The sequence below is a fragment of the Lepisosteus platostomus genome, chromosome 7 (genome assembly GCF_059453375.1).
Source record: "Lepisosteus platostomus isolate fLepPlt1 chromosome 7, fLepPlt1.hap1, whole genome shotgun sequence".
NCBI lineage: Eukaryota > Metazoa > Chordata > Actinopteri > Semionotiformes > Lepisosteidae > Lepisosteus > Lepisosteus platostomus.
The window spans coordinates 37,784,065-37,811,554 of NC_142617.1; the positions used below are offsets into that span (position 1 = coordinate 37,784,065).

The following is a 27,490-nucleotide window of genomic DNA, read 5'->3' on the forward strand; positions in this document are numbered from 1 at the left end:
CGTATAACCATTTACTACATGCAATGCATACTTCAAGCCCAACCATAAACTGGGACTCTCCACAGTATCATGTCCATGTTCAAAAGAAAATCCAAGTAAAAATAAACTCCAACTTTCCTAAAGATGCCTTAAACCCCCCTTTCTATAACACATCAGTAGAATAAAAGGTGAGGATCAGAGTAGAGCCAGTAAACCACTTTAACTTCCTCCTGTTGCTCTGCAAACTACATGAAATAGTAGTGTTGCTCGCTAAAAACATGAAATGCAAGGAACTGTTCAAGTTAACACTTGGAAACGGTAGCCTATGCTATGCATCTTGTTCCCAATTCATGCCGGCAATTGTTTGCATTCTGCCACTGGATATTGGATGGGTGCACTGATTTCATGCATAAGGAAGACACTTTGTACACCCAATTATCCCAGGCCAACAATGACTTGGTGGTCAATATGACCAACAGTATTAATACAGCAATAAAAAAAGCATATGTAATGTATGTCTTGGACTCATCCTAGCTTTAAAGGAAGCAGTTGACAAAATACAGGAATATTCTTTAAAGCTTTTTATTAAAGCTTGAAACACAAACTGAATTACAATTTGAGATTCATTGGAAAGCTAAACATGCATTATCCCTGCCTTTCCACCCACCCCAAGACTCACAGAAATAAGAAACCAGATGTAGAGTTACACGAGAACTGAAATATTTTTTATTTTAGATTCCGAGCAGTAGGTCTAGTATTATAGATATACTGTATCGATGAGTAGAACTGGAACAGGGATAGTGGATCTTCAGCTGCTTAAGACAACCTTTCACATAAATAATTTGTAGAATTCTAAAAATCTGTTTCAAAATATTCACATAGCCACAAAAACACAACATGAGCTTTTCAATTTCATTCATTTTCACAAAATTAACTTGTCCTCTGACTTTATTAGCAGTCTTGCAGATTCAGTATTGTAATGCTAATACATACAGATCAAGCCAAGACAAAATATCTGAATGTAAGGAAAGCATTTGAGGGTTATGGTAATATTTCTTCCTGGTAGAATTTCATGATTCAGCAGTAAAAGGGTGTTTTTTTTTGTTAATCTGCTTTACTTGTACTGTTTCATATTTCTCTTTAACAGCTGCAGGATACTAAAGGCCAAGACACGTGTTTTTGTTTTATATGCCGTCCATTGTCAGAGCCAACTTAAAACTCAACAGTACACACAGGTCTCCGTTTTTCAAAAAGAGAAAGTCCAATTTTTCCCACAGCATTACACAAAAAAGGTGTAGTGATTACGTTCTGTATATTAACACCTTCCTTTATTTTCAAGGCCAGGCAAGTATTAGCATCCTATATCATCTAGATGTTACTTATAATCTTTATCTGTATAGTAAATATTGCTTGTTAAACAAATATGTCAATGGTAATACTAAGTGAACATTCACTTTATCCTAACAAATGATAGTTAAGATGCTCTAATGAATGAGTCAATTTTCCACAAAGAAACGTTTTGGTCAACAAAGTATTCTAATGTCATAAATAAGTACTTATCTCACACTTCATATATACAAAATACCTAGGCAAAATAATATAAACGTTTCAAAAAATAAGTGTAAGCCTTTCCTAAATCTATCAAAATACAGCTCATAGGAAATTTATTGGATTATGCCACAATTCATACAGTCCCAATTAATAAGAACCACAATCTTTGCTATAACTTTTCTTTATCTTCCTGGTAAAAAAAGGAAATTATTCCAATATAATTTAGGACCACAGCAGTAAAACAGCAGTCTGGAAGTGTACTTACAAAACCTTAATCACCTTCAATCTGGGTAATTTGGAACAGCTTGAAGGCTATTTACCTGTAAGCTTCTGAATGACAAGTTAGAATTCTCTTTGAATTCTGCCCAAGCCTAATACACAAAACCCAAGGCCAGATCAACTATTGTGCATCAGGCAACACTTAACTGTAAAAGGACACCTCCCTGATATATAAAGGTAAAAAACTTCACTTACTATTTCACTTATTCTCAAGCTAAAGATGAATGGATTTGGGTTTCAGTGACTGCAGAAGTATTCAGAAATTTATTTATTTTTACTTGAAAGTCAAGATTGAAGTAGGAAATTGAGGGAAAAAAACAACTCAGAGTAAAATGTTTTGAGATACAAATGATTACCTCAGAGAAAGTGTAATAAGTAAGTTTCCTCATATAATATTTTTTATCTTATACCCCTGAAACCCTTAAATGTTTTCCTTCAATGTATTTTAAGCAAAGGTACCATGAATAGTATACCAAGCTACTTACTGTAGCTTACTTACCCTACATTGAAAATTCAATATCAGAAGCGAATTTCAATCCATGCTTCCAATGAGGATTTATTTTACTTAACAGTTTTTAATGTAACGCCATCTGATTCTATAACTACATCATCCAACTACCAAACATCCTGGTCAACAATAAAGAAAAAAAATGCTGAATAATTTGTACAGCACAAACACTTAAAACATGGTTGAAGTTACAGAAGAAACAGTGGAGGTCTTCTGGCGTCAGCTATTGCTAAGTATGTCAACCACAGTCAACAGAATTCTGCTCTATAAGGCAACAGTGTGCGTGAAAAAACACATTTAAAGTTCCACCACTACAATCAAGCCCAGACTCACTGAAACAATTGCACCACCTTGGAATTTTTTTTTAATAGTGCAATTTTGTTTACTCTCTCAAAGTATAATAAATGGGTTACATAAAGGCTTTCATTTTATTCCCCTCCTTTGAAGGTGGGATGACAGAGTGAAACTGCTGACTTCATAAATGGAAAAACCTCCCTCTCCTTGTAGAAGCTAATTTGCAGAAGGGGGGGGGGGTATTAACAGAAACAGAAGTTTTACAATTGGATCAATTTCAATTTCTCAGATATCAAAGAAACAAGAAACCTCTCTGCTTGACATAGGGGATAAATCTGAACAGGATTAAAATGAGCAACAGGAATTGTAACACACCCTTGATGCAACAAGCTTTTTTAGTCATGAACACTAAAGTGCCATTGAAAGGACAGGACGGAATTTAAATGTATATGAATTATTGAATTCTGACTCTGAAATCTGAATACTACATATGAAGTGGCTACAGTATGGATTTAATCATCTCCTTTGCCAGAGAGTATTGAAGTCACATTTTGGTCTCAAGTACAAAACACTCTATCAACAGTTAATGCACTAGTATCCTCAACTCCTTATATGAACAGAATTCAAAGCTTAGCTTCTCAGCTTTGGATAGACTGCACAAGCTTTCAAAGAAAAAATTGAAATTAAAAATAGTTTAACAGCAGATTATTTTAAAAGCATAGCATAATCAGAAATAAATACCCTTGTTCTAAAAGCTAAAATATTCTGGTGTCACAAAATTTACGTTGTGAAGTAATGTGATCAAATGAAAGTCATTCCCCTCTCATATACAGTATGGTGCCAAGAAACAGACTGAGAACCCCCCAGTATTGGTCAATATTCGTCTATGCCTAAATAAAAGATTAACATACTGTAACCTTAACAGACGTGTGAAAATACATTAAATTAATCGGACTGACTAATAACAATCAAACAGTACATTTCCTCAGGGGAAGAAGTAAGTGAACCTTAAATCCAGCAAACGATGGCTCCTCCTTTTGCAGCAATCACTTCAACTAGATGTTTTCTAATTTACCTCACATCAACGTAAAGAGTATTGGCCTGTTTTTCCTTACAGAATCATCAGTTACTAAATCTAAGAGTTCACATTCATATTTAGATTTGAATATATACTGTTGTAACATTTTGCTAAATAATCCAAATATATCTTATGTCCTGGTGCTAAACATTTAATCAGGTTAACTGTGGTCTAAAATGCACAACTTGTGAACCAAATTAGTGTAGAAAATGAGGTGTCTAGAAAGCTGTGACGTATAAGTGCTGGAATTTTTGTATTTTCTTATTATAGGGAGCGGTGGTACTTAATGCCCTATTCTTGATTTGACTGCCAACCCCAATGAAACCACTATATTACAACTTCAATAGAAAGAAAATAAGATCTACATTCTCAGATGCAATCGTGTCGTCTGCATGTTCTGTACAAACGGGAATCTTCTTTCATAGAATCAGCACCACACTAATACACAGAACACTTTGTGCTGCAAAAGAAAAAAAAACAGTAAGTTTAGACATTAACATAAGAAAGGTTAACCATTTGGCTTAACTAAAAAAGCTTTTGGGATGTTAGACGTTCACTTTATCAAAGGATCTCATCCAGGCATTTTTTTAAAACTTTAAACAGAATGACAATAACCAATGTATATACTACTGGGGATACTGTATGTTCCAGACAAGAACAGATACAGACCCTCTAGATTTAGAATACAGATACAGACCCTCTAGATGGAAGAAAAACTCATATTTAAATATTTATGGATTAGTTAACGTATCTTCCTTAGAAGAAAAATATTAAATATTTTGGATTGTCATTTTAGTAGCATTGCAAATGATTAGCATTTTAAGCAAGACATTGTCCAATAATTAATTCTATAACATTTTTATGTACCTATTTCATCAGTTGTATGAGTAAATATTTCAGTTTAATAGCTCTGCCAAAGTGAACCAATTTATTCAGTATTTTATTATTTAAATAAAGTGGTTTTGATGATATTTCAACTGCAAATTGAATGTGGCCCCATCTAATAGATGATATAACCATTTGGTTGTTTCTTTTTATCGATGAGCAGTAAATTAGAAAAGCTGCACAAATTAAGTTTTCTTTAAATGTTTTGGGAAAATATTATACATTTCAATTTATATTTGTTTGACTACCCTCATAGTACGTAAATTCTACCTATGAAGTTTAAAGCAGTAACAGTGGTCTGTCTGAATTTCTTGGAGTCAGGAAATTCACCATATTTAAAATCCTGACTGTTACATGTCCAACCACTCTGTGACTTAAATTTATCCCACAGCATTTCAAAGGTTGGCAATCGATCACATTGCCATCATACATAGTTGTGCCCATTGAAATATGAGCACAGAATTAAGGTATCCAGCATATAAAGAAGCACAGCATTAAATCTTATAGAAAGGAATTGGCACACCACACCATAAGTATACAGTACTTATACAACACTGCATGACTACAGAGACAACCAGTGACACCAGTGTCTATTTACCGAAACATAAAAACACAATGTTGAGTAAATGGAAGCACTGTTCTGTAAAAAATAAGATGTACAGTACATTAGTAATGCAGAAAAAAAAATCTTTAAAGGCCTACTTTTATCTGACACTACAACATGATGTAGCATACGATTAACTAAACACTTGTCCTGATTAAGACAGATAATCAGTCGGACAGGGTTGATAACTACATTTGGGTTAATTCTCCCAAACTATATTTTGCTATGTTTTAGAAAAAGTACTTGGGGAGTTTACACTGACAAATGCTGCCCATTCAATCACTGCAGTGTCGTATTTATGAGGCTCTGGTAGACACTTCTAACCCTGAAAGCCAAAAGGGATATTCATGGGTGTGGAGAGACACAGCTCAGTTAATCGCAAGTTATTTGCCCATTGTATGGATCAGAAAATAATTTATTTTTAAGCAGAGAAAATAGAACAGATTTTCTAACCTAGGCACATTTTACATATTTCCACCTGCTCTGTTCACAACTTTTCAAACAACAGAGGCAGAACTGTTGAGAGAGAGAAAATTATATGTTTAAGCATGGACACCACAGACACATAAATCAGTAGATACCTGATCAAGAATCTGAAATTATTATTTTTTGAAACTCTTCAGTATTGATCTTCTTGCTGTTTTTCCGATGTGTGGTAATAGCTATATGTTGAAAATAAAGCAGTAAATAAACATTCCTCTTGCATTTCAAGTCTGGATGCTATGGATAAAACCTTTATAAGAAAAACCTTGCATATTTGTTGATGGTAACTAATGCAACAACTAAGATGGTTTTAAACAGTGGCTTCAGGTACTTAAATATAGGAGCAGACTGTTCTTGTCAATTATCTTAACAGCAATTCTGTAAGACAAAATAGCTTTTCTACTTAAAAGGACAACAGTGATTAGTATTTACACTTCTATATTCCATTAACCCCATCCCACAAGAAACATTCTGCAAATTTAAGAAAATGCCACTTTGCCATCCCAAACAAATCTTTAAAGCTTCTTGCTACTTATACAACTTGAAAACATGAGAGAGTTAACACTGGCATCTTTCAAAATGTGAATAATTACAAGTATAGTTACCTTAATTACATTTTAAAATGGCAATATAGTGCATATACAAAAGGAATTTTAAAAACATCATCATTGTGAATGTCCACTTCTAAAGTTAGTAAGAGTGTGCTCCAAACACATCTGGGTACAAGTGAACTTAATAGCTATCCCAACACCTAAAGAGCAAGCTTCGTGCACTCACAATTCTGCAGTAGTCAACAAGACAAAAGCACCAATTTCAACTACAACTACATCAAACTAGAGGTTTTGGCAGATTTGTAATTTGTAAGTATTCATTTATAAGTCAATTTAATACTTCAGCTGGTTCTATTTTTTGTCAAGTTATTATTACTGCTCTATCTATGGAAACACACATACTGTAAGGTGTCTGTTAAAAGAAATTTCTAGATGAGATTTGCTGCTCCTTCATTTAAGGCCTTCATCTTTTTTTCTCGTAATTAAGACCTCTCATAATGGCAGCTGGAGTTAAATAAATTGAAATTTTGTAGTACAGGCTGACACACCGAATACATTTTCCCAATCTCAAGGGGCGTACCCCTTGCACATCTTCAAGATGGCGTTTTAGGCTTACCAATCTCCTGTCCATCCTGTTCACAATATCTCTGATCTCTGAAGAAACACTGATGATACATTGTAAGGGTACTATCTTGGTTAATTTCACAAATGTACCCAGTGTGAAAGGATCCTCAAATTATAATTACATGTATGGGAATCACAGATATTAGCTTGAACAGAAAATTAGATAATGCTTTAAAATTTATTTTGGGGGAGCAAAATGAGAATAGTAAAAGGTTGAAACCACATGCTGTTCCCTGGTATGTCTGTATGGTGGCCACCAGCTATTCAGACATTCCAATATAGACTTAGAAAAGCAATAATTTAAATTTGTACAATTATGTACCACAATAACCAATAACCTACTAGTAATAAATTGGAAGCATTTGTTTTTGTGTCAATTTTAGCAAAAAGAACTGTTCAGCTACAACAGAAAAAAGTGCAGAGTCCATTTCCAGAGACAGTAATCAGTCATTCTAGTTGAAGACCTTTGAGACATACCAGTGAACGTGGTTCAAAGACAACATATATGTCAGTTAAACAAGTTAAGAGAAAGGGCATTTGTTAAGCCTATACAGCAACCAGAAGTCCTGCAAACAAAAAAAAAAACAGGTTCTCCTAATTAGGACTAAAGGTAGAGAAACAGAAATTGCTTCCTACAAGACATATAGAACTAGTCTCTTTCTAGCCTTTTCCAAATATTTTCACTTTTATCTTTAAAGTGAGTAAACTAATAAACCTTGCAATGAAATAAATATCCTGAGTAAAATTAATTTGTAACGCACCAAAAAGAGAATAAAGGAGGGCACAGTAGCGGTATAGTAGTGCCCACAGTTGTGACTCACTCCTTACCATGGTACAACATGACCAAAAACATCCTGAGACTCATCCCTTTATTTCTTTAGGGGGCATTTTGGTTATAATTTCTTCTGTAGCCAAGGGATGCACTGTAATCCCCAATAAATGGGAAATTACCTTGAGCATTAATGATCATTATTAGTAATTCAAAGCTATAAGCAGATAAGGTTATAACATTTCAAAGCTAGGCCACAACACTGCGTCATTCAGCCCCATAAAGAAAAATCTCCTGGAACTGGCTACCTCAGTGCAATCCATGTCAAGTGCACTGCCACTCTTGTACTTTAATCAGCAAGGAAATGGAGATCAATGCTGCTATTTTTTTAATAAGATTTGAACTTGTATTGAACAGTTCACAAGCTGGCTAGTTAATAAGGTTATAAGTCATGATTTTCACTGTAATTACATTGCATCAAAAACCATACAAGGTTACCATGCACCTGAGCACTGCTCTGAAAAGACTCCCTGCTTACTACTCAAATGAACCACAACTCGCAGCACAACTGCTGACATGACAGTCTCATGTGCTGCTGACTTTAAGGAATCTAAAGATATTTGAATTCAGTGGTGACAATAGCAGTTAATACAATATTCTTAAAGAAGACTAATTCCATATCCTAGAAATGCTTCAGAAAATAAATCTAGTCAGACATTTGGCACGAGAAAAGCCTATTTGATAAGCTCATTACTTCATACCAAGCCATAAGATAGGTTCCCCACCTTCACACTGAAGTTTAAATATGACACAGAAGTATCCAAACTGACAGCAGTGTTAGAAAGTTAAGAAGCCCGTGTAGACAGTGAGCACCATGCAAGCTTGCACAGACAACTGCAGCTCTACTTAAATACTGAGTGATCTCACCCTTCCTTCTTTTTGTGACGCCAGCATAAAAAGCCCCCTGCTAACAATACTGTCAAGGAAAAGGAGAGAAGGGATAATGAAACTGATGTATTTTCACATGTCAGAGCAATACTTCTAAAGGCAGTGTTCGTTTGCACAAAATGGGTCACGTGTATAATTACCTGCAGTGAACTTTCCAAAGTACAAAGAGAAAAACACAAAATGATGTTCTTTTACGAACTGCTAAGATGTAACTTTTTTACCATCACTGCTTCTGAAGAAACTTTAGAGATGTACTGTATACAACCCCTCATTCAATCATTGGTAATGTGGTTGTTCACAAAGGAATGGTCTGATAACCTGTCCGTGCTTTTTGCCCTTCCCTGAACACAACACTTCCCTCTGTGTTCTTTTCCTCCCCTACAGACAACCGACAATTACATTGAAAAAACAATTTTACCTTCACATCTGTGAATCCTTCACACACACAGAGAATTCCTGTTACATGCACACACACGTTGCTGGCTTGTAGTTTTTGGTACTGCCCAGTAACAACAGTACCTACTACTTTACTACAGGAAATCCGTCTTATTTTCTTTACAGAGTAGCAGCTTCAGCAAAGCACAGTAGTACATTGGAGATTATTTTCACTCTTTCATTAGTCTCAGCATGAAATAGTTCTGATTTTTTTTATTTTTATCCTTCATCTTCCAGCTCATTCATCAGATGCAAATCATGAGTAGTGTTTACTTCTTAACCTCACTTTTCTTTCTTGCGTCAGATGTTTTTAGACACTTTTCTCTGCACATTTCCAACCTACATCTTGAAAATCACAGTACAATCATAAAAATGATGTTCCGAATCTAATCCTAACTGTCTCTTTATTCAGGGGGCCACTTGTCTATTCAAGACTAAAAGGAAGAATAGAGAGGGAACTCCATCATGATGCATGTGAATATAAAGTATAACAGAGTGTGGAGAGATAGGAATATAGTTTTTTGAAACAAAAGCAAAAATAAGTGAAGCAAACTTTCACCAAAACTCCAGGAAATTCAAGTGGCATCTATCCTCCTGATTTCAGGTGCTTTCCAAAAGAAAACCATATAAAATATCCTTTTTTCACATCGTTTAAGAAAGGAGCAATTAGTAACATCAGTATTGTGAAGCTGTAATATAACAGCTCCCTTTCACAGATATCCAATCTACCCATCATAAAGACTTTACTGAACTGTCACTATCACCTTACTTACCAAGTGCAATCAGACAGCCACCAACAGACAAACCAATCGCCCATGCCTTGTCTGAAAAAAGTTTGTAAAAATATTTGTTAGCAAATCAATTAATAAAAAATGATACAAATATGATACTTAAAAAAACAATATCAAAACTTAAATTTGACTTACTTCGTTGATCTTCTAGAACATTATCTAAATAATAAAAAAAGGGACAAACATTACAACAGTGGCACTTTACTACAAAATGTTTAGAAAATTAAGTAGAATAGCACATCATCTTAAAAACAGGAACCAGGATAGTATTTTTCTACATGGTCCTAAAGAGCCACAGACCTGATTTCAATTTTACTCACATTCTTCAGTGACTAAGAATAAGAAATATCTAAAAGGCTTATTAATCCAATAACTGGACTAATGCAGACTGAACTTTAGAAAGCAGACATTTCAGAATGAAGAGTTGTGATCATTACAGTGACTCCAAGTTCAGGGTGCAGCAGAAGAAAATAAAGGTAGAAGCATTTTATAAAGGTAACATTAAAGCAATTTTGACAGCTTATGAATGCCATATTTTCTCATGCATTAGCAAGCGATGCAAACTACCACAACATCTGTAATCCTACACATGCATCATACAATACACGGCATTAAAACACTTGAATTTTGAGACCGTCATTGTGCCATGAATATCCTTATGCATTGTTTTAAGTACATCAATGGTATAATGGAAAGTGCTGAATTTCACAGTACAATCTCAGAGCACCCAAATTAAGTTGCATTTCATTAAGGGTACGATTCCATTTGTGACTTTGACTTGGATAATGTCATCACATAAAAGTACACCTTAAAAAGACCAAAAACAATTTAGGTCACTTCACACCTAAATGACTTTCATTTATTAGATGTATTTAATTCTGATCTAATTAAATGTCGGAATTTTGGCATTGCTATTATTAATTTACAAGTAAATTTGAAAAACTGCACATTGCATACAATTTTAAACCCAATAGTACTGGTAAAAATATCTGTTCAGTGAATTTTGTTATTCTTAAATCACCGAATGGCAACTAGTATTGGTACAACCTAATAATTCTATCAAATAATCCTAAACATTATAAATTTTAATTAAGCTGTACACAAATACAGCTTGTAGCATTAACAAATTAAGTACATTTGTGGTGATGGAGACAACCAAAAATCCAGGGTTGATATAAAAATACTTCAACAGACAGCTTAAAGCAAAAAAATCTGCAGTGGAAAAAAATTAACAGACATGAAAGGATTCAGACAAAAACTGCCTGAACCTTTAGCAGAATGTGAGATTGTTTTACGAAACAGTGCTAAGTTTTACAAGTTACCAGTATGTTTTATGATGGGAGATGTTCCTCTGCTCGTTGTTACAGTAATTGGTCTTGTAGTTGAAGAGACTCCTAATATTAGGGGAAGCCAAGAAAAATGACATAAATCTCCAATTTGAGATTATGCTAGTAGCAGAAATGCTATTGCCTAGACTGCGCTTCTAGCTAACGGGAATGCAGTCCATTATCTCGTGTTCGAAGATTTTTAAGCTTAAAGGGGGAGATCCACCTGTATTTGGAGTAAATACAACCGAAAATGAATCAATCAAATGTAGTTGGTCCTCCCACTACACCTGGTAGGACTAGGAAAGATAAAGGACACTTTTCTGTTCACACTCGGACTATGCTGGATGAGATAACAGGCCACAGGTCGGGTATGTGGCCCTGTAAAACGTTTCTCCTAGACATTATGCAGTTTTAGAGATGTGAACCGTCAAAACACTGATGGCCACCGAGCAGCTAACGGCGTAAAAGACTGATTTCGTAAAGCGACGATTGAGCCACAAAAAAAAAAAAAGACTGTCGTGACAAACATCGCACATCTCTGGTGACGTACAAAAAATTATAGTCTAATGTGTCAAAACCCACACACCCAAAGAAGGCTCCACAGCCAAAAGTTGTGTTTTTCTCTTTTCAGCATGGAATAAACCTTTGCAGCCTATGCATGCTGACGTAGCTACCTACTTGAACTACTAAAGTCTAACAATATGCATGTCTTAACTCAAACTGCACTGCTTAATGTGTATACTTAATAAGCATTTTGAAAATTAAGAGTTCCTTTGTTATACAGCACTTTGGTAATCATAAGAAGTTCCAGTGAGTGCGTCAAGTGTGTTAACATATTAACAAATATGTTCATTAGGAACTTAATGTTCCTAATACAATTCTGCCATGTAGAAAACATCTGTAATATAAAATGGAAAGTACACCACTGAATATTTAGAAAAGTGGCTGTGGATATTCCTTACATTTTCACAATAGGGTAGGGTTTTTTTGTTTTTTTTTATTTTTATTTTTTTATTTTATTTTTAATGTGTATATTTATTATTTTTAATATGTTTTCTGGGTTTCACAACCCAGAAAACATATTAACAACTAGAGACTGCAATGTGAAAATACTGCAACAAAATTGTACAACAGATGTACTGAAATTCTTAATAAAGGTGACAGAAAAGATAAATTACATGGGATTTGTCCAGAACTGTAGCCAAGACGGTCATATAAGTAGAAAATCGTTCAATATTTTAACATTGTAAAATCTCTCCGAACAACTTTCACCAAGTCTTTAACGTACACACAACTAAATATAAAAATCAGACTCAATTGATGACACAGTAACATCCTTCTCATTCTTTTATGATTAATTAGGTCAAGACAATGCTCAGTTATTACTCAGAACAATACCAACCATAAAAAGCAAAAATTAAAAACCTGTTATTTTGATTTGGGCAAGAATTAGTAAGATTCATACAACACAGACTGACAATAAAAGAAGATTACCGGATTCTGTTGATGTGGACTGGGTTGGCGTCGTTGTGGTAGGAGCAGCAACTACGATAAAATAAATTAAACAATAAAATCACCCATATCTAAATTACATATGAGCATACTGTACCAGATATGTACCAATTCTAAAGACGTTATTTTACCAATGTAAAGGATTTTTTAAAATTTAAATCAAGCTGAAGTAAAGTTTCCCTTAAATTTAGTGAATGGTAATACTAACGTTCTTCTACATTCACTTCAGTTGCAAATACCAGTGCTTTAACTATCAAAGCATCCGCTTTCTTCGTAGTTCTGCACAAAAAGGGAAGATGGTGCAGGAAAAAGTTTTAGAATGACGCTTTGGTTGTTGTGGCTTATCTTTGCAGGGAAGCAGTCACACTCCTCAACCATATTCAATAAAACAAACTGTAAATCTTTAGAGAATCAAGTAGCTTGTATTGATGAAATACTGCAGTACTACAGCTAGATGCGGAAGACAAGTTAATGAATATCAGTTGCTCTGTTCCATAAGCACAGTGGCCCAGAAGTGCAAAACAAAGAAAAACAAAGTGCACAAACAAAAAACAGCAACACAAAAAAAAAAGAGTGCACAAATAAAAGTGTGTTCAAAATGGAAATAGGTTCTCACTCACGATGGACATGACGTTTGTTGTTAGGTGAGAGGGCAGCGCTGAGTGGAGTGCACGTGTTGAGTTCTTGGTAAAGATGTTTTTGTGAATCTTCTAAAGTATTTTTAAAAACCACAACAGCAGGATGTTCCATCTGTTTTGTCGAGGGGCAGCTTGGTGAAAACCATTCATTTTGGCCACATTATGCGAAATCTGTAGGTTGCCTTCGTCATGAAAACCTTGAAGGGGCTCCAGGGAGTAATCATGTGATTTCAGGTCGTTATGCTGGTCCGGTATAATCCGCAGCGTTAACTGTTGAAATACTGTGGAAGAAGTATTTCACAACCTCTTTTGTTCTGCTAGATCAAGAGAAAACCTCCACATTTCCCCAGTTCATCCATTTCAGAGACCAAAAGTGACAGGAAAGATGTCCAACAAGAAAAGCGTTAAATCAAATGCGCAAGCAAATCCTACTTATTTCCTGTAATGTGGGCAAAAAGAATGGTTTTCACCAAGCTGTCCTCCACAAAACAGACAACATCCCACTGCTGTGGTGTTTAAGATTTGAGAAAATTCACAAAAAAGTCTCACCAAGAACTCAACATGTGCACTCCACTCAGCGCCGCCATCTCACCTAACAACAAATGTCATGCCCATTGTGAGAACCGATTTCCATTTTGAACACATTTTTCTTTGTGCACTCTTTTTTTGTTTATATGTTGTGTCGTTTTTGTTTGTGCGCTCACTTCTGTTTTTGTGTTTTGCATTCCTGGGCTACCGCAGATATGATCTGTAACTTCAGCACTTTACTCCACTGGGTGTCACGCCACACCGAACAATTAATTTCCATTCTGCTTCTTTACTTATCTTCAGACAGATTTTGGGGCACTTTTGTGCAAATGACAAGGGTGGCCAATTCATAGCCACATACACCCAGAACAAGACAATTCGCAACAGGACAAGTTTTACCAAGATGTCTAGCCTTTCAGACAAGCATTTCTTTTAATAAAAAGGAATGTTAGGAATTAACTTCTATGCAGATGATACTCACATCTACACCACAGCTGACCCTGAAGTATTTGCTACATGACAATTTTGAGCATCTTAACCGAGATAAGACTGAAGGCATGTAAGTGGGTTCCCCGCACCAGTTATGTAAAATCAAAGCCGTATCCTTGTGGAAACCAAAAGCTTTGTTGCTCACATTGCGATCCAAAATGAAGAATTTGAGGGTCAGCTCTCAAGCTTTTCAAGACTTTTGAACGTCATGCGCATAAGACTGCAAAGACCTAGGTAACATTTTTAAAATATAAAAACAATATCCTATCTTCACCCAGCCTTTCAAAGATTATTATAGCCTCCTTCATGCAGAAGTCTCCAAGACTACACTTGAGTAACGGTAGGCAGAGTCACATGACTGCTGTTCTGGAGCCCTGATGGGAAGACAATTTAAAAATCCTTCTCCTGACATTGAAGGCCGTGCATGACGTATCTAGCTAGTATGCGTTAATTCCATCAACACGACCTTTGATTAGACTGCTCATCTACACTTTGTGAGTGACTGGGCCCTTTGTTGTTGCACCACACAAATTAAAAAATACCACCCCCAATGAGACTCAGACCAATTGGGTGCTTATAAGTATAACCTTAAAACTTGATTTTTTGCAACCTCCATTTTCTTGGCTTTATACTTTTCATCAATTTCATTGTGGAAAAAACCCTTTACTGAATTTCTGCCTCTACCGTCAATTCACAAAAAAGTATTTTGAAATCACATCAGCACTTTCCATTACACACCTTACATAAAGGAACATCACCTTTACAGTGGATCTGAAACCAATTATTCTTTATCTCCATTTAGCAGGACCAACCAGCAAAGGACAGAACTCACCTCTGTAACATGTTGGAGGTTCAGAGGACCAGCCATTGACTCCACAGGTAATGGTCAAGGTGCCATTCGCTTTGTAGCCAGAATCACATTCAAAGGTAATAAAACTTTTGTATCCGTAGGGTGGCAGTCGTCCTGATACTTTTTTGCCATTTGTAATTGGTACATCAGGGCATGAAACAACTGTAAGATAAAAAAGTAGTTTTAGCTACAGTCCCTAGATGGCAGCAGAATTCACTTGCTGTATTATTTCTAAATAGGTACTGAAACGCCTGGTTTACTAATGAAACAAAATGGCACTGTTGTGCTATAGCTAAACTCTGTTGAAAAATATCTGACTAAAAACCATGCAAGGGGGAACGGTTCTGCTTTCTGCAGAAGGCTTCTGGTGATGACTTCTCTACTTTCAATGAATAACACTTAATGGGCATTGTGCTTCTGTTGAATCCCAGAATCACAGGGAGTAATGAGCAGGAGTAAAGTTTAAGGTAAAGCTGGGTGAGGTGCACTGCCTTTCCATATGCTGTTGCTGTCGGCAAGACCCACGTGTATCTCAATCAATCGGGGGGGGGGGGGAATCACAAAATTAAAGTTACAAAATAAGGTTACATAATACCATGTAGCCATTACAGGTGATTTGCTGAAGGAACTGCAGCTTGGCTATTTAGCAGTCTAATTGCCTGGAGGTAGAAGCTGTTCCATAATCTGTTAGTTTTTGACTGAATGCTTCGATACTGTTTGGTAGGATGGTAGGAGAGAAAACAGGTTGTGACTGGGATGACTGGGATCCTTGAGAATGGACCTGGACTTCTTAAGACATCTAGCTGAGTAGATATCCTGGATGTATGGTAGCTCACAGCTGGTAATGAGCTGCGCTGACTTCACCACCCTCTGCAGTACTTTGCGATCCCGGGTGGAGCAGTTCCCATACCAGGCAGTGATGCAACCAGTCAGGATGCTCTCCATAGTGCACCTGTAGATGTTGGCCTGGATATGCGATGGCAAACTGCTGACCCTCTCCACTGCAGTCCCATTGATATAGATAGGTGTGTGATCTCCTCCCCGGTGTTTCCTATGATCAACAATCATCTCCTTAGTCTTACTGATGTTCAGAGAGAGGTTGTTTTCCTGGCACTATGCTGTCAGGGTTTCAACCTCCTCCCTGTACGCAGACTCTTAACCATCTGTGATCAGGCAGACGACTGTTGTATCGTCCGCAAACTTAATGATGGAGTTTGAGTTACACCTGGCGACACAATCATGGTTAAATAAGGAGTAGAGGACAGGGCTAAGCACACAGCCTTGGGGGGCTCCAGTGTTTAGAGTCAGGGTAGAGGATATGTTGGTGCCCACCCTCACCACCTGCGGATGTTCCGTCAAGAAGTCCAGGTGTTCAGTCCCAGGTCCTGGAGCTTGATGACAAGCTTTGAGGGCACTATGGTATTGAATGTAATCAACAAACAGCATTCTCATATATACTGTATTCCTTTCTTATCCAGGTGCGGGAGGGCAGAATGGAGGGCAGTGGCAATAGCATCCTCTGTTGACCTGTTCCGGCGATACGCAAATTGTAGTGTGGAGTCAGGCAGTGAGGAGTGTATGCTTTGACCAGCCGCTCATAGCACTTCATGATAACTGATGTGACTGCAACGGGGTAGTCATTCAGGCAACTGACTCTGGGTTTCTTAGGAACAGGGACGATGTTGGTTTTCTTAAAGCAAGGAGAAACTATAGATTGAGCTAGAGAAAGACTGAATATGTCCGAGAAGACACCCGCCAGCTGGTCTGCACATGCCTTCAGAACATGGCCAGGGATAGCATCAGGGCCAGGAGCCTTGTGTGGATTGTTGGAAAGTTTTTAAAGACTTTACACACATCCGCTCTGGATATGATCAGTGAGTTTTCATCTTGTATTTCTGGAATCCTCCTGGCTGGATCTGTGTTACTGACCTCAAACCCAGCATAGAATTAATTTAGCTCATCAGGAAGAAAGGCAGACTGTTGTGCGATATAGCTGGGTTGTGCTTTGTAGTCTGTAATGGTGAGTATACCACTCCACATATTCCATGTGTTGCAGCCGTGATAATATGACTCTAATGTAACTCTATAGTTGTATTTAGCTATTTTGCTGGCTTTCCTGAGGTCGTATCTGGATTTTTTGTATTTATCCATATCGCCAGAATTGAAAGCAGCTGTCCTAGCTTTAAGTCACCATTTACCCAAGGTTTCTGATTTGGTTATGTGCGAAAAGTAATCCTGGGAACTACATCTTCAAGGGATTTACTGATGTAGCCAGTAACATAGTCCGCATACATACTGATATTATTTCCGGCAGCTTCACGGAAAATCTGCCAGTCAATGTTAGCAAAACAGTGACTTAATATAAAATTTGATTCACCCGACCAACGTTGAATGGTTCTTAACACTGGCCTCTCCTGTTTAAGCTCCTGTTGTATCTCTGTGTAAAACATGCATAAACTGTATTTACTTTACCATCTCTGGCCTGCAGTGAATAGCAGGCTGTACTTCAAGAGCTAACGAGTGCATGAAACTCAACCATGTGTAAAATAGATACACAAGATCACGGCAAACAATATACATCCATATATAGTACATTTCTCAAACTACGAATGATTATACTTAATTAACTCATTTTCAATTTAAATCAACCTGCTGATCAAAATTCATATGAATGATGGGCCCCAATAACATTTTTATTTTTCATTAGAATAAAACAAAATACACATCATACCTTTACACTGAGGAGGTGATGGGTTATAATTCCCATCTCCACGACATACAATCTCTTCTTCTCCAATCAAAGTGAAGCCCTTATTACAAGTGTATCTGAATGCAGTCCCATACTGAACACTTCCACCAGAATAAGTATGCGTCCCGTTCCCAATGTCAGGAGGTTCTTCACACTTGACAACTGAAAGAAAAGAAGTTCATGTTCATCAAAACTTTCATCAAGGTTATGAAGAGAGAGAATTGCACAGGACTTTCTAAATATCAGACTCATCCTAAACACCCATAACAACCTGTAAGTAAATTATCTCATAGAGCAATTCTCATTTCTATCCTTCCACACAAGGGGGCTTTGGAGTCAGAAAATGCAAATTTACCCTTTACCTGTTTAAACATCAGTTGCAAAACAAGGAATAAAAAACTCCTTAAGTTTTATTTTTTTACAATTAGCAGCCCATGGTCTCTGCTGGCCTTTGATAAGCTACACTGCATATTGTGAAATCAGCTCCAAAGTAGACACAAAAACATAAAACAAACACAAAAAAGGACTACATGTTTGCATTGTTGTGCTGCATTGTTAGAGCTCTAGTAAGCTTATGGGAAAAGTCCACTGGGTTATTAGAATAAGACAACTAAAGTAACTTAAGAACAAAATTAAAAGACAAAATCTATTAAAACAATTGATTTGTACTCAACTAAAAAAATACCTAAGAAAAGCTAGCTGCCCTCAGTACAACTTAAAATTTTAAATGAGACTCTATTAATTTCTCTGCCCATGAAACAATTTAAATGTAAAATACTACATAAATACTTGAGACTTTATAAATTTGAGTACATCTGTTTGTACTGACACCTAAATTCCACAACCACAGCAACTTAAAAAACACAGCTCTAATACATTAGACACAAAAATAAAAACAAAATGCAACTCTAGTAGACCTGAATTTGATGATGTCCACAAAAACAGCCATAAAATAAAAATTAATATGCTGATCACAAAAAATGTAAAGGATGTTTTAGTTAAAAATATCAGCATAAAATGGATTCCTATATTTTCCATTTTTTACTTAAAGATCAAATTAAACATCATGCTTTAAATTAAATGATTTTATAACAGATAAAAAAATGAACTTTTACAAATGCACTGAGCAAACAATACATTAAGTATGAAATGTATTAACTGCTTATCACAAAAAAGCATATTTCATATTTTGATATTTTTACCAGAGACAATGACACTGATGACAGAAATAAGACTGAATTTAACAGAAGACCACAGTGAAGACTTGCGTCTATCAGATTTCAGACTCTAAGCAGGGCTGGGCTTCAGAGATGATATATTCCTGGGTTCTCTCAAGTGAAACATTTCAAACCACAGAAAGCAGCCACAAACCAGCTTCCTGATTGAAAACCATCAATTTACAATGACTGTGGAGTAGGGGTCTCCAACCATGGTCCTGGAGAGCTCCAGTCCACTGAGTCTGACAAGTTACCTGTTTTTAAAGATTGGCTACACCTGTATGATCTTCACAAATCAAACAACCAAACTGTTTGAATTGAGAGCTCTCTGGTCCTCAAGGGACAAAGAGCATCTGGAGTTTCATCTAACCTGTAGCTGAACAACTGTTTAAGAGATTAAACCAGAATTGTTAGCTCCGATTCAAATAAACTTATAAATTATCAACGTTACAGAACAAAAAACTTCCACAAATGTAGCAGAACAGCTCGATTTGCAAAAAACAAAAACACTGTGGGACTCTACTGACCAACACAGGCAAATAGGAATTATTGCATCCAAGAATCATATCAGCCACCCAAAGCACTCAAATTCCTTAGTGGCCGCTTAAAAACCCTTTGTTTCTCCAGAAACAGGGTTTGTAAATTCTACAACACAGGCTGTGTAATGCTCTGCATATCTGACTAATATGGTATGAACTATCAAGATACAGGTATTTCCAACCACTTCTTTTACTCACTGTGACATTTCACTTAAGTTTTCCTTTAATTTTCCAAATTATCCCAACCTTTCAGGACAGCAATTGCACAACCATGTCCCCTTTGTGGGAACAGTAACAACTACAAAAAGAGAAGCATTCTATTTTTACTACAAAGTTGAATTCAGTGGCTTCCTTCCTGTCTGGTGTTCTAAGCCAAACAGGAGAAGTGTTCTGTAAGTCAATCAAGATACACGCTAACCAAAACCCTTTATCTAAAAGTATATGAATGTCCATGACTAAAAAATTAGGCTCAGCTTGCTTGTCTTCTCAATCCTGTATAGATTCACTATACATCCCAAAGTATAAAGCAAAGATGTTAAACAAAGTCATAGAAACCTAAGTAATTGGAGATAAACCAGAGCAAATCATGTGGTGGCTGCAAAAGTATTTGGTTCTATGAAAAGTATTTGACCCTTTTAGAGACCAAGTTTATCTTATTTACCCTCACAAAGAGGAATGTTCTTCCTCCAGCCATCAGCCAAGCAAAGTCTTTCTCTGCCCACCAACTGGTACCTAGAGACAGTGAAAAAGATCACATTTTTATCTTAAAAACACATTCAGGACTACCTCCACGGCCCTGATTTCCCAAAGGCTGCCCAATCACAATCCACCGGGACCCGGGGCTCGAGCCTGCTCACACCGCCGGTGGACAAATGCATACAATGGATACACTGTTGCTCAGAACTCAAACATGTTTTTAAAATACTCATTTTTTATTAAGTAGGCACACACATTTTTGGCATCCACACAAAATTGCATCAGTATGATGAATTCTAACACATTCTAAGATATGAGGACATAAGTAACCCAAACAGCAGGCAAAAAATATATAATTTTAGCAGTGTTCTTACATATTGAAAGATTGATCAGATTTAAAGACAACTATTATCCTTTTCTCACCCTTTCCTTTGTAGAAATAGTAGTCAGATACAAATTCCAATGGATAAGACTTACAACACAGGACATGCATTTTAAAAACATAAGAAAAATTAACCTGCCCAAAGATAAACAAAAATACAACTTGATGACTCTTTCAATAGACAGCCTTCAGTTCTTTAGGATTCCGTTGTGGCACAAACTTGAACTCACCCTTCATCACAGATGACTCTAGCTGTGGCACCGAACAGGATACCTTCAGACAGATCATATTTTCCATTCAGTATCTCTCCAGGAGAACCACAGGACTTTTCTACGGCAAAATAAGATTATTTAGATCAGTTATTCAGGTGGGATTCAACAAAAAAACTATGAATACCTTTATAAAAAAAGAGGATCATGTCTTACATTAGAAAAGCATCGTGTAATGAACAGCACACTTTTCTGTACAATTCCACAAAGCAATATAAATGCACACTGTATAGAAATAGTGTCAGCTGCAGATTTTATTTGACTACCCTGCTCTTGTAGTCTTGAGACTTAAGGACTTAAGGAAGGATTTTTTCTCAGGAACAACCATTGTTCCAAGGATTAAATATGTACAGAGTTGCAGTACAACTAATTTCTTCATAGATTTGTGTTCATCTCCTGGCCATTTACAATTTAATAAAAAAAGTATTTGACTTTATGAATTTTTGAATATTTTCACCACAATGTTATCAGAGCTTCATGTGGGCCCTAGTGATATATAAAGGGAGTCTGAGAGAATGAATAACAAAATAGTTTAATCTTCTTTCAAAGATCTTCTTTGAAAGAGTGGGAGGGCAGTAATGTGCAGATTAATCTCCAGTTTAAGGGCAGTTCTAACCTACCCCCATCAGAAGAGAGAACAACTCCCTCTTCACCTTGCTGCCACAGTACAGCTGCTGCCATACAGCCACAGTGGTAAATGAAGTAAACCTCCAGCTAGATGTATGGAGCTTTGGACAAACCATTTAAATGTAAAGATAATCTATCCAACTATTTCAGTACCTGCTCTTTATCTGTTTAAAAAAAAAAGCCCATCGCTGTTAATAGGGAACAACAGTCCCAATTACTTTATGGGATCTGTTAGGTCTAATGAGAATGAAAAGCATCTCGGCTGTCTGAATAAAAATGATAATGCAATATCGGCTCTCTGTTCTGCCTCTCGGGACTCTCCATCATTAAAGCGTTACGGAAAGCAAAGAAGCAACACTTTTCAATGTATGAAAAGAAAGTGTCACAAATGTGCAAGTACTCACTAGTACCTCAATGCATTTAAAAACTACACTCCCCTTGCTAGTCTGGGAAGAGGCAAAATCAAACCGCTCTTATTCCAATGCTACTGTTTCCGATGCCTACTGGGATGATCTGCAGGAATTGCCTCTCCTTATTTTGCTCACTGTTACTGTGATCATTTGTCTTGGCTGCAATGGTGCCATGTTTTTGCGTCCGTTTATCATTACAAAACCTCTCTAATTATTGGAAACACGTTAACCTGAAGTAAGAACAGATTGCACTCAATTTATCACATATTAACAAACAAAATGACAACACAAATTAACCAGTCAGCTTTTGTTCCTTTTCAAGGAAGTATATCTCAAATTGACAAATTACACAGTTGAGGTGCCAGTTAGTATATGATGTTTTCCTAATCTAAAAAAAATAAACACTCACTGTCACATGTTAATGTCGGTTGACTCCACTGGCCGTTACTGCAGGAGATTGATGGAGATCCACTCGCTCTTCTATATCCTGGGTTACATTCATACGTAACAGTAGTTCCCTCTGGGAAATCATTTAATAATTGAGACTGGTCATTTAGAACAGCATTCTGTACACTTGGAGGATTACTGCATTGACCTACAAAGAGAAAATGAACTTGGATTAATTTCACTTATGGCTCCAGTTACACTTTTTGTTTGGCTGTAAACCCAAAGGTAGTTAACAATAAAATAAAAAGGGCCAAAGTTGGATATAATATCTTCAGTTTCATGGCTCTGGAGGGATTGTGTGTTTTTTATGGAACCCGGGTGTGGAGAGTACAAATTCCAGGAGTGAACCCTGCCCAGATAGCTGCAGAAAACAGTACAATAAAAGCAATAAAAACCAGATAATTTTTTCTAGAAACATGTACCAGATTAATGACACTGTAGCTTAACAATGAGATACAACATCCTCACATGCCTTTTTTGAGGTGTGCATGCACGTAGTGGTGGAGATGCTTGATCTTACAAATTGGAAGTTTTAGTGGTCAAGTTCTCTCCCTTGTACATTTTAATAAAAAACTGAATTCAGCATTAATTTGATAAACTTAGAAGAAAAGAATTTCTCCTCGGGTGAACTCTCTCAAACCCAGCTTTCAATAGCCAAGACAGAGGTATCTTCATTCACCTGCTAGCAAGCTATAGACGCCATAACTGTTATGAGACAAAAGCTGAACCTTTTAGCCTTAATACTAAAAGATATGTTTGGTACAAAGACAACACCGCTCATCATCCAAAGAACACCACACCTACTGTGAAGCATGGTGGTGGCAGTATCATGCTTTGGGGCTGCATCTCTTCAGCTGGGACAGGGACTCTAGTCAAGATAGATGGGATAATGACTAGCTCCAAATATCAAGATGTTTTGCCACAAACCCTACTGGCCTCTGACAGAAAGCTAAAGATTAAGAGGAATTTCACCTTCCAACACGATAACAACCCAAACCACACATCCAAGTCAACCAAAGAATAGCTTCAGAAAAGGAAGATCAAAGTCTTGGAATGGCCCAGTCAGAGCCCAGACCTCAATCCCATAGAAAACCTGTGGAATGACCTAACGAGGGCTGTGCACAGGAGATCCCCTGGCAATCTGAAGGGGCTTGAACTTTTTTTGTAAGGAAGAGTGGGTTAAAATTGTAAAGTCCAGGTGTGCAAAGTTGATAGAGACTTATTTACAAAGCCTTACTGCTGTTTCTGGCTTTACATTAGAAAAACCTGCAATTTCAATAAGGGTGTGTACTTTTTATACCCACTGTATGCATGTACACAAGGCATTCAGAAAACATATTTCTTTATATGCAGAATATGTACTGCTTTGTAAATGCAGTTATTTGTAAGTGTGAAAAGGCCACAGACAGAACGAACAATGACTTGTTTTTAAAATCAAGGACATACTGGACTAAATTCCAAGACACAAAACTGATGGCAAGATTAAATTATTGCAATTGATAGGATAAGGCAAATGAGGACAAGTGAAAACCAGAAGTCTGCGAACTCCCAACAGCAATAAATAGCATTCAAAGAAACCAACATATTCAATGTAAGACTTCTACCCGTTAAGGAAAGGGAATATACAGTGCAGTCTGTAAGTATTTGGACAGTGACAATTTTTGTTGTTTTGGCTGTGTACTCCAGTACATTGGATTTGACATGAAACAATGACTGAGATTAAATTGCAGAACGTCAGCTTTAATTCGAGGGTATTTACGTCTGTATTGGGTGAACCCTATAGGAATCACAGCCCTTTTTATATATAGTCCTCCCATTTCAGGGGACCAAAAGTAATTGGACAATTGGCTGCTCAGTTGTTTCCTGGCCAGCTGTGTGTTGTTGCATCAATTGTTCATGCACAAGGAACAAAGGGTCTAGAGTTGATTCTAGATTGTGGTATTTGCATCTGGAGTCTACTGCTGTTGTCTCTCAACATGAGGACCAAAGAAGTGTTAATGGCATTAAAGCAGGTCATCATGAGGCTGACAGAATAAACCAATCAGAGACATAACCAAAATATTAGGTGTGTCAAAATCAACTGTTTGGTACATAAAGAAGCAAGAACTCACTGGTGAGTCTGCTAGACCACAGAAAACCACAGTAGAGGATGACCGAAGAATACTTTCTATCATGAAGAAAAAGCCCTTTTTGACTGTTGTACAGATCCGGAACACTCTCCATGATGTAGGCATAGATGTGTCAAAGAATACCATAAAGAAGAATATTCTAGCAAAATCTCAGAGGGTTCACCACAAGATGCAAACCACTTGTATGAAAGGCCACAGAAAGGCCAGGTTACAGTTTGCTAAAAAGTACATAAAAAAAGCCTCTAGGGTTCGGTGACAAAGAATTATGGACAGATCAGACGAAGATTAACCTGTACCAGAGTGATGGAAAGAGAAGTATGGAGAAAAAAATGGAACTGCTCATAATCCAAAGCATACCTCCTCAACGGTGAAACATGGTGGAGGTAGTGTCATGGTTGGGCATGTATGGCTGCCAGTAGAACAGGCTCACTTGTCTTTATTGATGATGTGACTGCCGATGGCAGCAGCAGGATGAGTTCTGAAGTGTACAGAAGCATCTTCTCTGCTCAGATCCAACCAAATGCTTCAAAACTCATTGGGTGGCACTTCACCTTGCAGCAGGACAATGACCCCAAACATACTGATAAAGCAACTATGGAGTTTTTCAGGGCCAAAAAGTGGAATGTTCTTGACTGGCCCAGTCAATCACCCGACCTGAATCCCACTGAGCATGCATTTCACTTAAAAAAAAACTGAAAGCAAACAGCACCCTAAACAAGCAGGAAAAGAAAATAGCTGAATTACAGGCCTAGCATCACCAGGGAAGACACCCAACGTCTGGCGATATCTATGGGTCGCAGACTTCAGGCAGTCATCAATTGCAAAGCATTTGCAAACATGCCAAATGTTGCTTAAGATAATGGTAATGTGTCGTTCCTTTTGGTCCCATGAAATGGGGGACTATGTTTAGAAAGGGCTGCGATTCCTATATGGTTCACCCAATATAGATGTGGATACCCTCGAATTAAAGCCGACAATCTGCACTTTAAACTCATAGTCACGGTTTTATTTCAAATCCAATGTGCTGGAGTACACAGCCAAAATAGCCAAAATTGTGCCACTGTCCAAATACTTATGGACAGTACTGTAAATTTAGACCATGATGAAGACGAACAAACAGCACTGAGCTCTCCTCTAGCCAATGTGTGTCTGACAACTCCATGAGCAGAAATAGTAATATTTAGTAAATGTTAAACAGCATCTGTAAAAGGTTTTCACAAAGAACAGCATTTAAAATGATTACACACATTATCCCTCTATATCCCTGCTTCATTCCAGGGGAGTTCCAATAACCCGACTATCTTCCCTTAATCAGGTGAGTTCAACGAAATTCATATTACTTTTGTTATTCCATCTTAATTAAGGGTTGACTGAACAACTGAATTTGGCTTTCATGCACATGTTAGACAATACTTGGATTCATGCTTAGAGCCATCCATTTTCTAACAGCTCTTCTTGTAATTCAGTGTACCAGAGGATCCTGGAGTCTATCCCTACAAGGCAGGGTACACCCTGGACATGCTGCCAGGCCATCGCAGGGCAGAAACGCGGCTGCACAGACTATCACACTACAGTCAAATTTCCCAGAAGCCAGTTCATCTACCAGTATGTTTTTGGCATGTGGGAGGAAACCAGAGCACCCGAAGAAATGGTGAATATATAAACTCCACAAGCATAGCACCCCAGGTCCAGAATTTAACCCAGGGTCCCAGTGCTGCAAAGCAGCAATGCTAACCACTGCACCACCGGTACGCCCCAGTAACAAATAGATCTATACAACCAAATTTTAATATGGGTTGAATCAGGCTTCCTGTCGGCTTAGCAGCCATTTTTGGCAACTGCACCTATTGCTTTTAGATGGTAATATGGGCAAGAACAGCACCTAGAAACAGCTTTTTCTAATGCTTTAGAATGACGTTTCAGGATATATACGGTAAAACACATTCAATACCCATCTCCTCCGGACAGAGTCAATTAAGCTAAGATTAAAACGTAAAATACGAATTTACGTTTCGTACCATTCCATTTTGATATGTTTTTGAGGTTTTAGCATCATAAACTACCATTCTTCTGGCGGTATTCTAAGCCCATAATTTCTTGGACTTCTGCCCTAATTCTGAGTAATTCCACTTCAGTATGGTGGAAGAATCTTAAGGCCAAATGATTTCAAGACTGCTCTGATTTTTATTTTTTGCCAAATTTATTTAATTGTTTTTCGTTTTTTACCCGCCCGGATAAAATATATTTTTTCCTGCCACTCAACTCCAAACCCAAACCATGTGGGGCGGAGGGCGGGTGAGACAGGACACATGACAGTCAGGTAGGGGAAACCAGTTAAATGTAAGATATCTGCTGTACCTGCTACGTTGACAACCAGCACAGTCAGGATCAGAACCAGCCCGTTCTGCAGGACAGCCGCGTCGCAGAAGCAACCCCAGCCAGACATACTGTTTCTCTGGATATCTTCACAAAACAAAGACGGGAAAAAATATGGGCGTCGCAGCCTCCTCTTCTCTTCCCCTTCTCAAGTCCTTGTAAAAACAAGACAAACGCAACTTATATGTGTATATTCGCTTTGTTCCCTGATCCCAATGAAATAATAAAAAACTTAATGTATGTCCTGGATCTCAGTTACGCCCTTTGGCTGTTTAATAAATCGATTTTATCTTTTTATGCATTTCCTGAGTTATAACCAACTTAGTGTTCAATCAAGACTGCCATACCTTCTTCGCAATCTAAAAACGAAAGACTAAAAATACCTCGTAATGCACTGCGTAATGTTTCAAGCTGCACCTATAACGCCCTTCCGACGTTCAATGTCTTCTTCCGGGGGCTGGTGGCAAATTTCTTAAAGGCACACTACCAAAGAAGAAAAACATCTATAATATAATCGGAATAATA

General features: G+C 37.2%; 1 protein-coding gene across 15 annotated transcripts; it reads right to left on the reverse strand.

Annotated features, from left to right (window-relative positions):
- Nucleotides 1-545: 545 nt before the first annotated feature.
- On the reverse strand, nt 546-27,490 carry LOC148658671 (C4b-binding protein alpha chain-like). Of its 15 annotated transcripts, none has more exons than XM_088640142.1 (14): nt 27,349-27,490; nt 26,948-27,120; nt 22,423-22,608; nt 20,938-21,037; nt 20,291-20,361; nt 17,856-18,035; nt 15,107-15,286; nt 12,602-12,652; nt 11,102-11,173; nt 9,915-9,938; nt 9,762-9,812; nt 8,533-8,581; nt 5,760-5,840; nt 546-4,149 (listed from the first exon to the last, which is right to left on the reverse strand). In XM_088640142.1, exons 2-13 carry the CDS (start codon nt 27,033-27,035, stop codon nt 5,798-5,800), a joined length of 1,095 nt encoding a protein of 364 aa, XP_088496268.1. In that variant the 5' UTR covers nt 27,036-27,120; nt 27,349-27,490; the 3' UTR covers nt 546-4,149; nt 5,760-5,797. The 15 variants fall into 15 exon arrangements, with proteins under 15 accessions (XP_088496268.1, XP_088496269.1, XP_088496272.1 ...); XM_088640143.1 differs by having other exon boundaries at nt 27,313-27,395; XM_088640146.1 differs by lacking the exons at nt 5,760-5,840; nt 27,349-27,490 and adding an exon at nt 5,632-5,694 and having other exon boundaries at nt 26,948-27,342.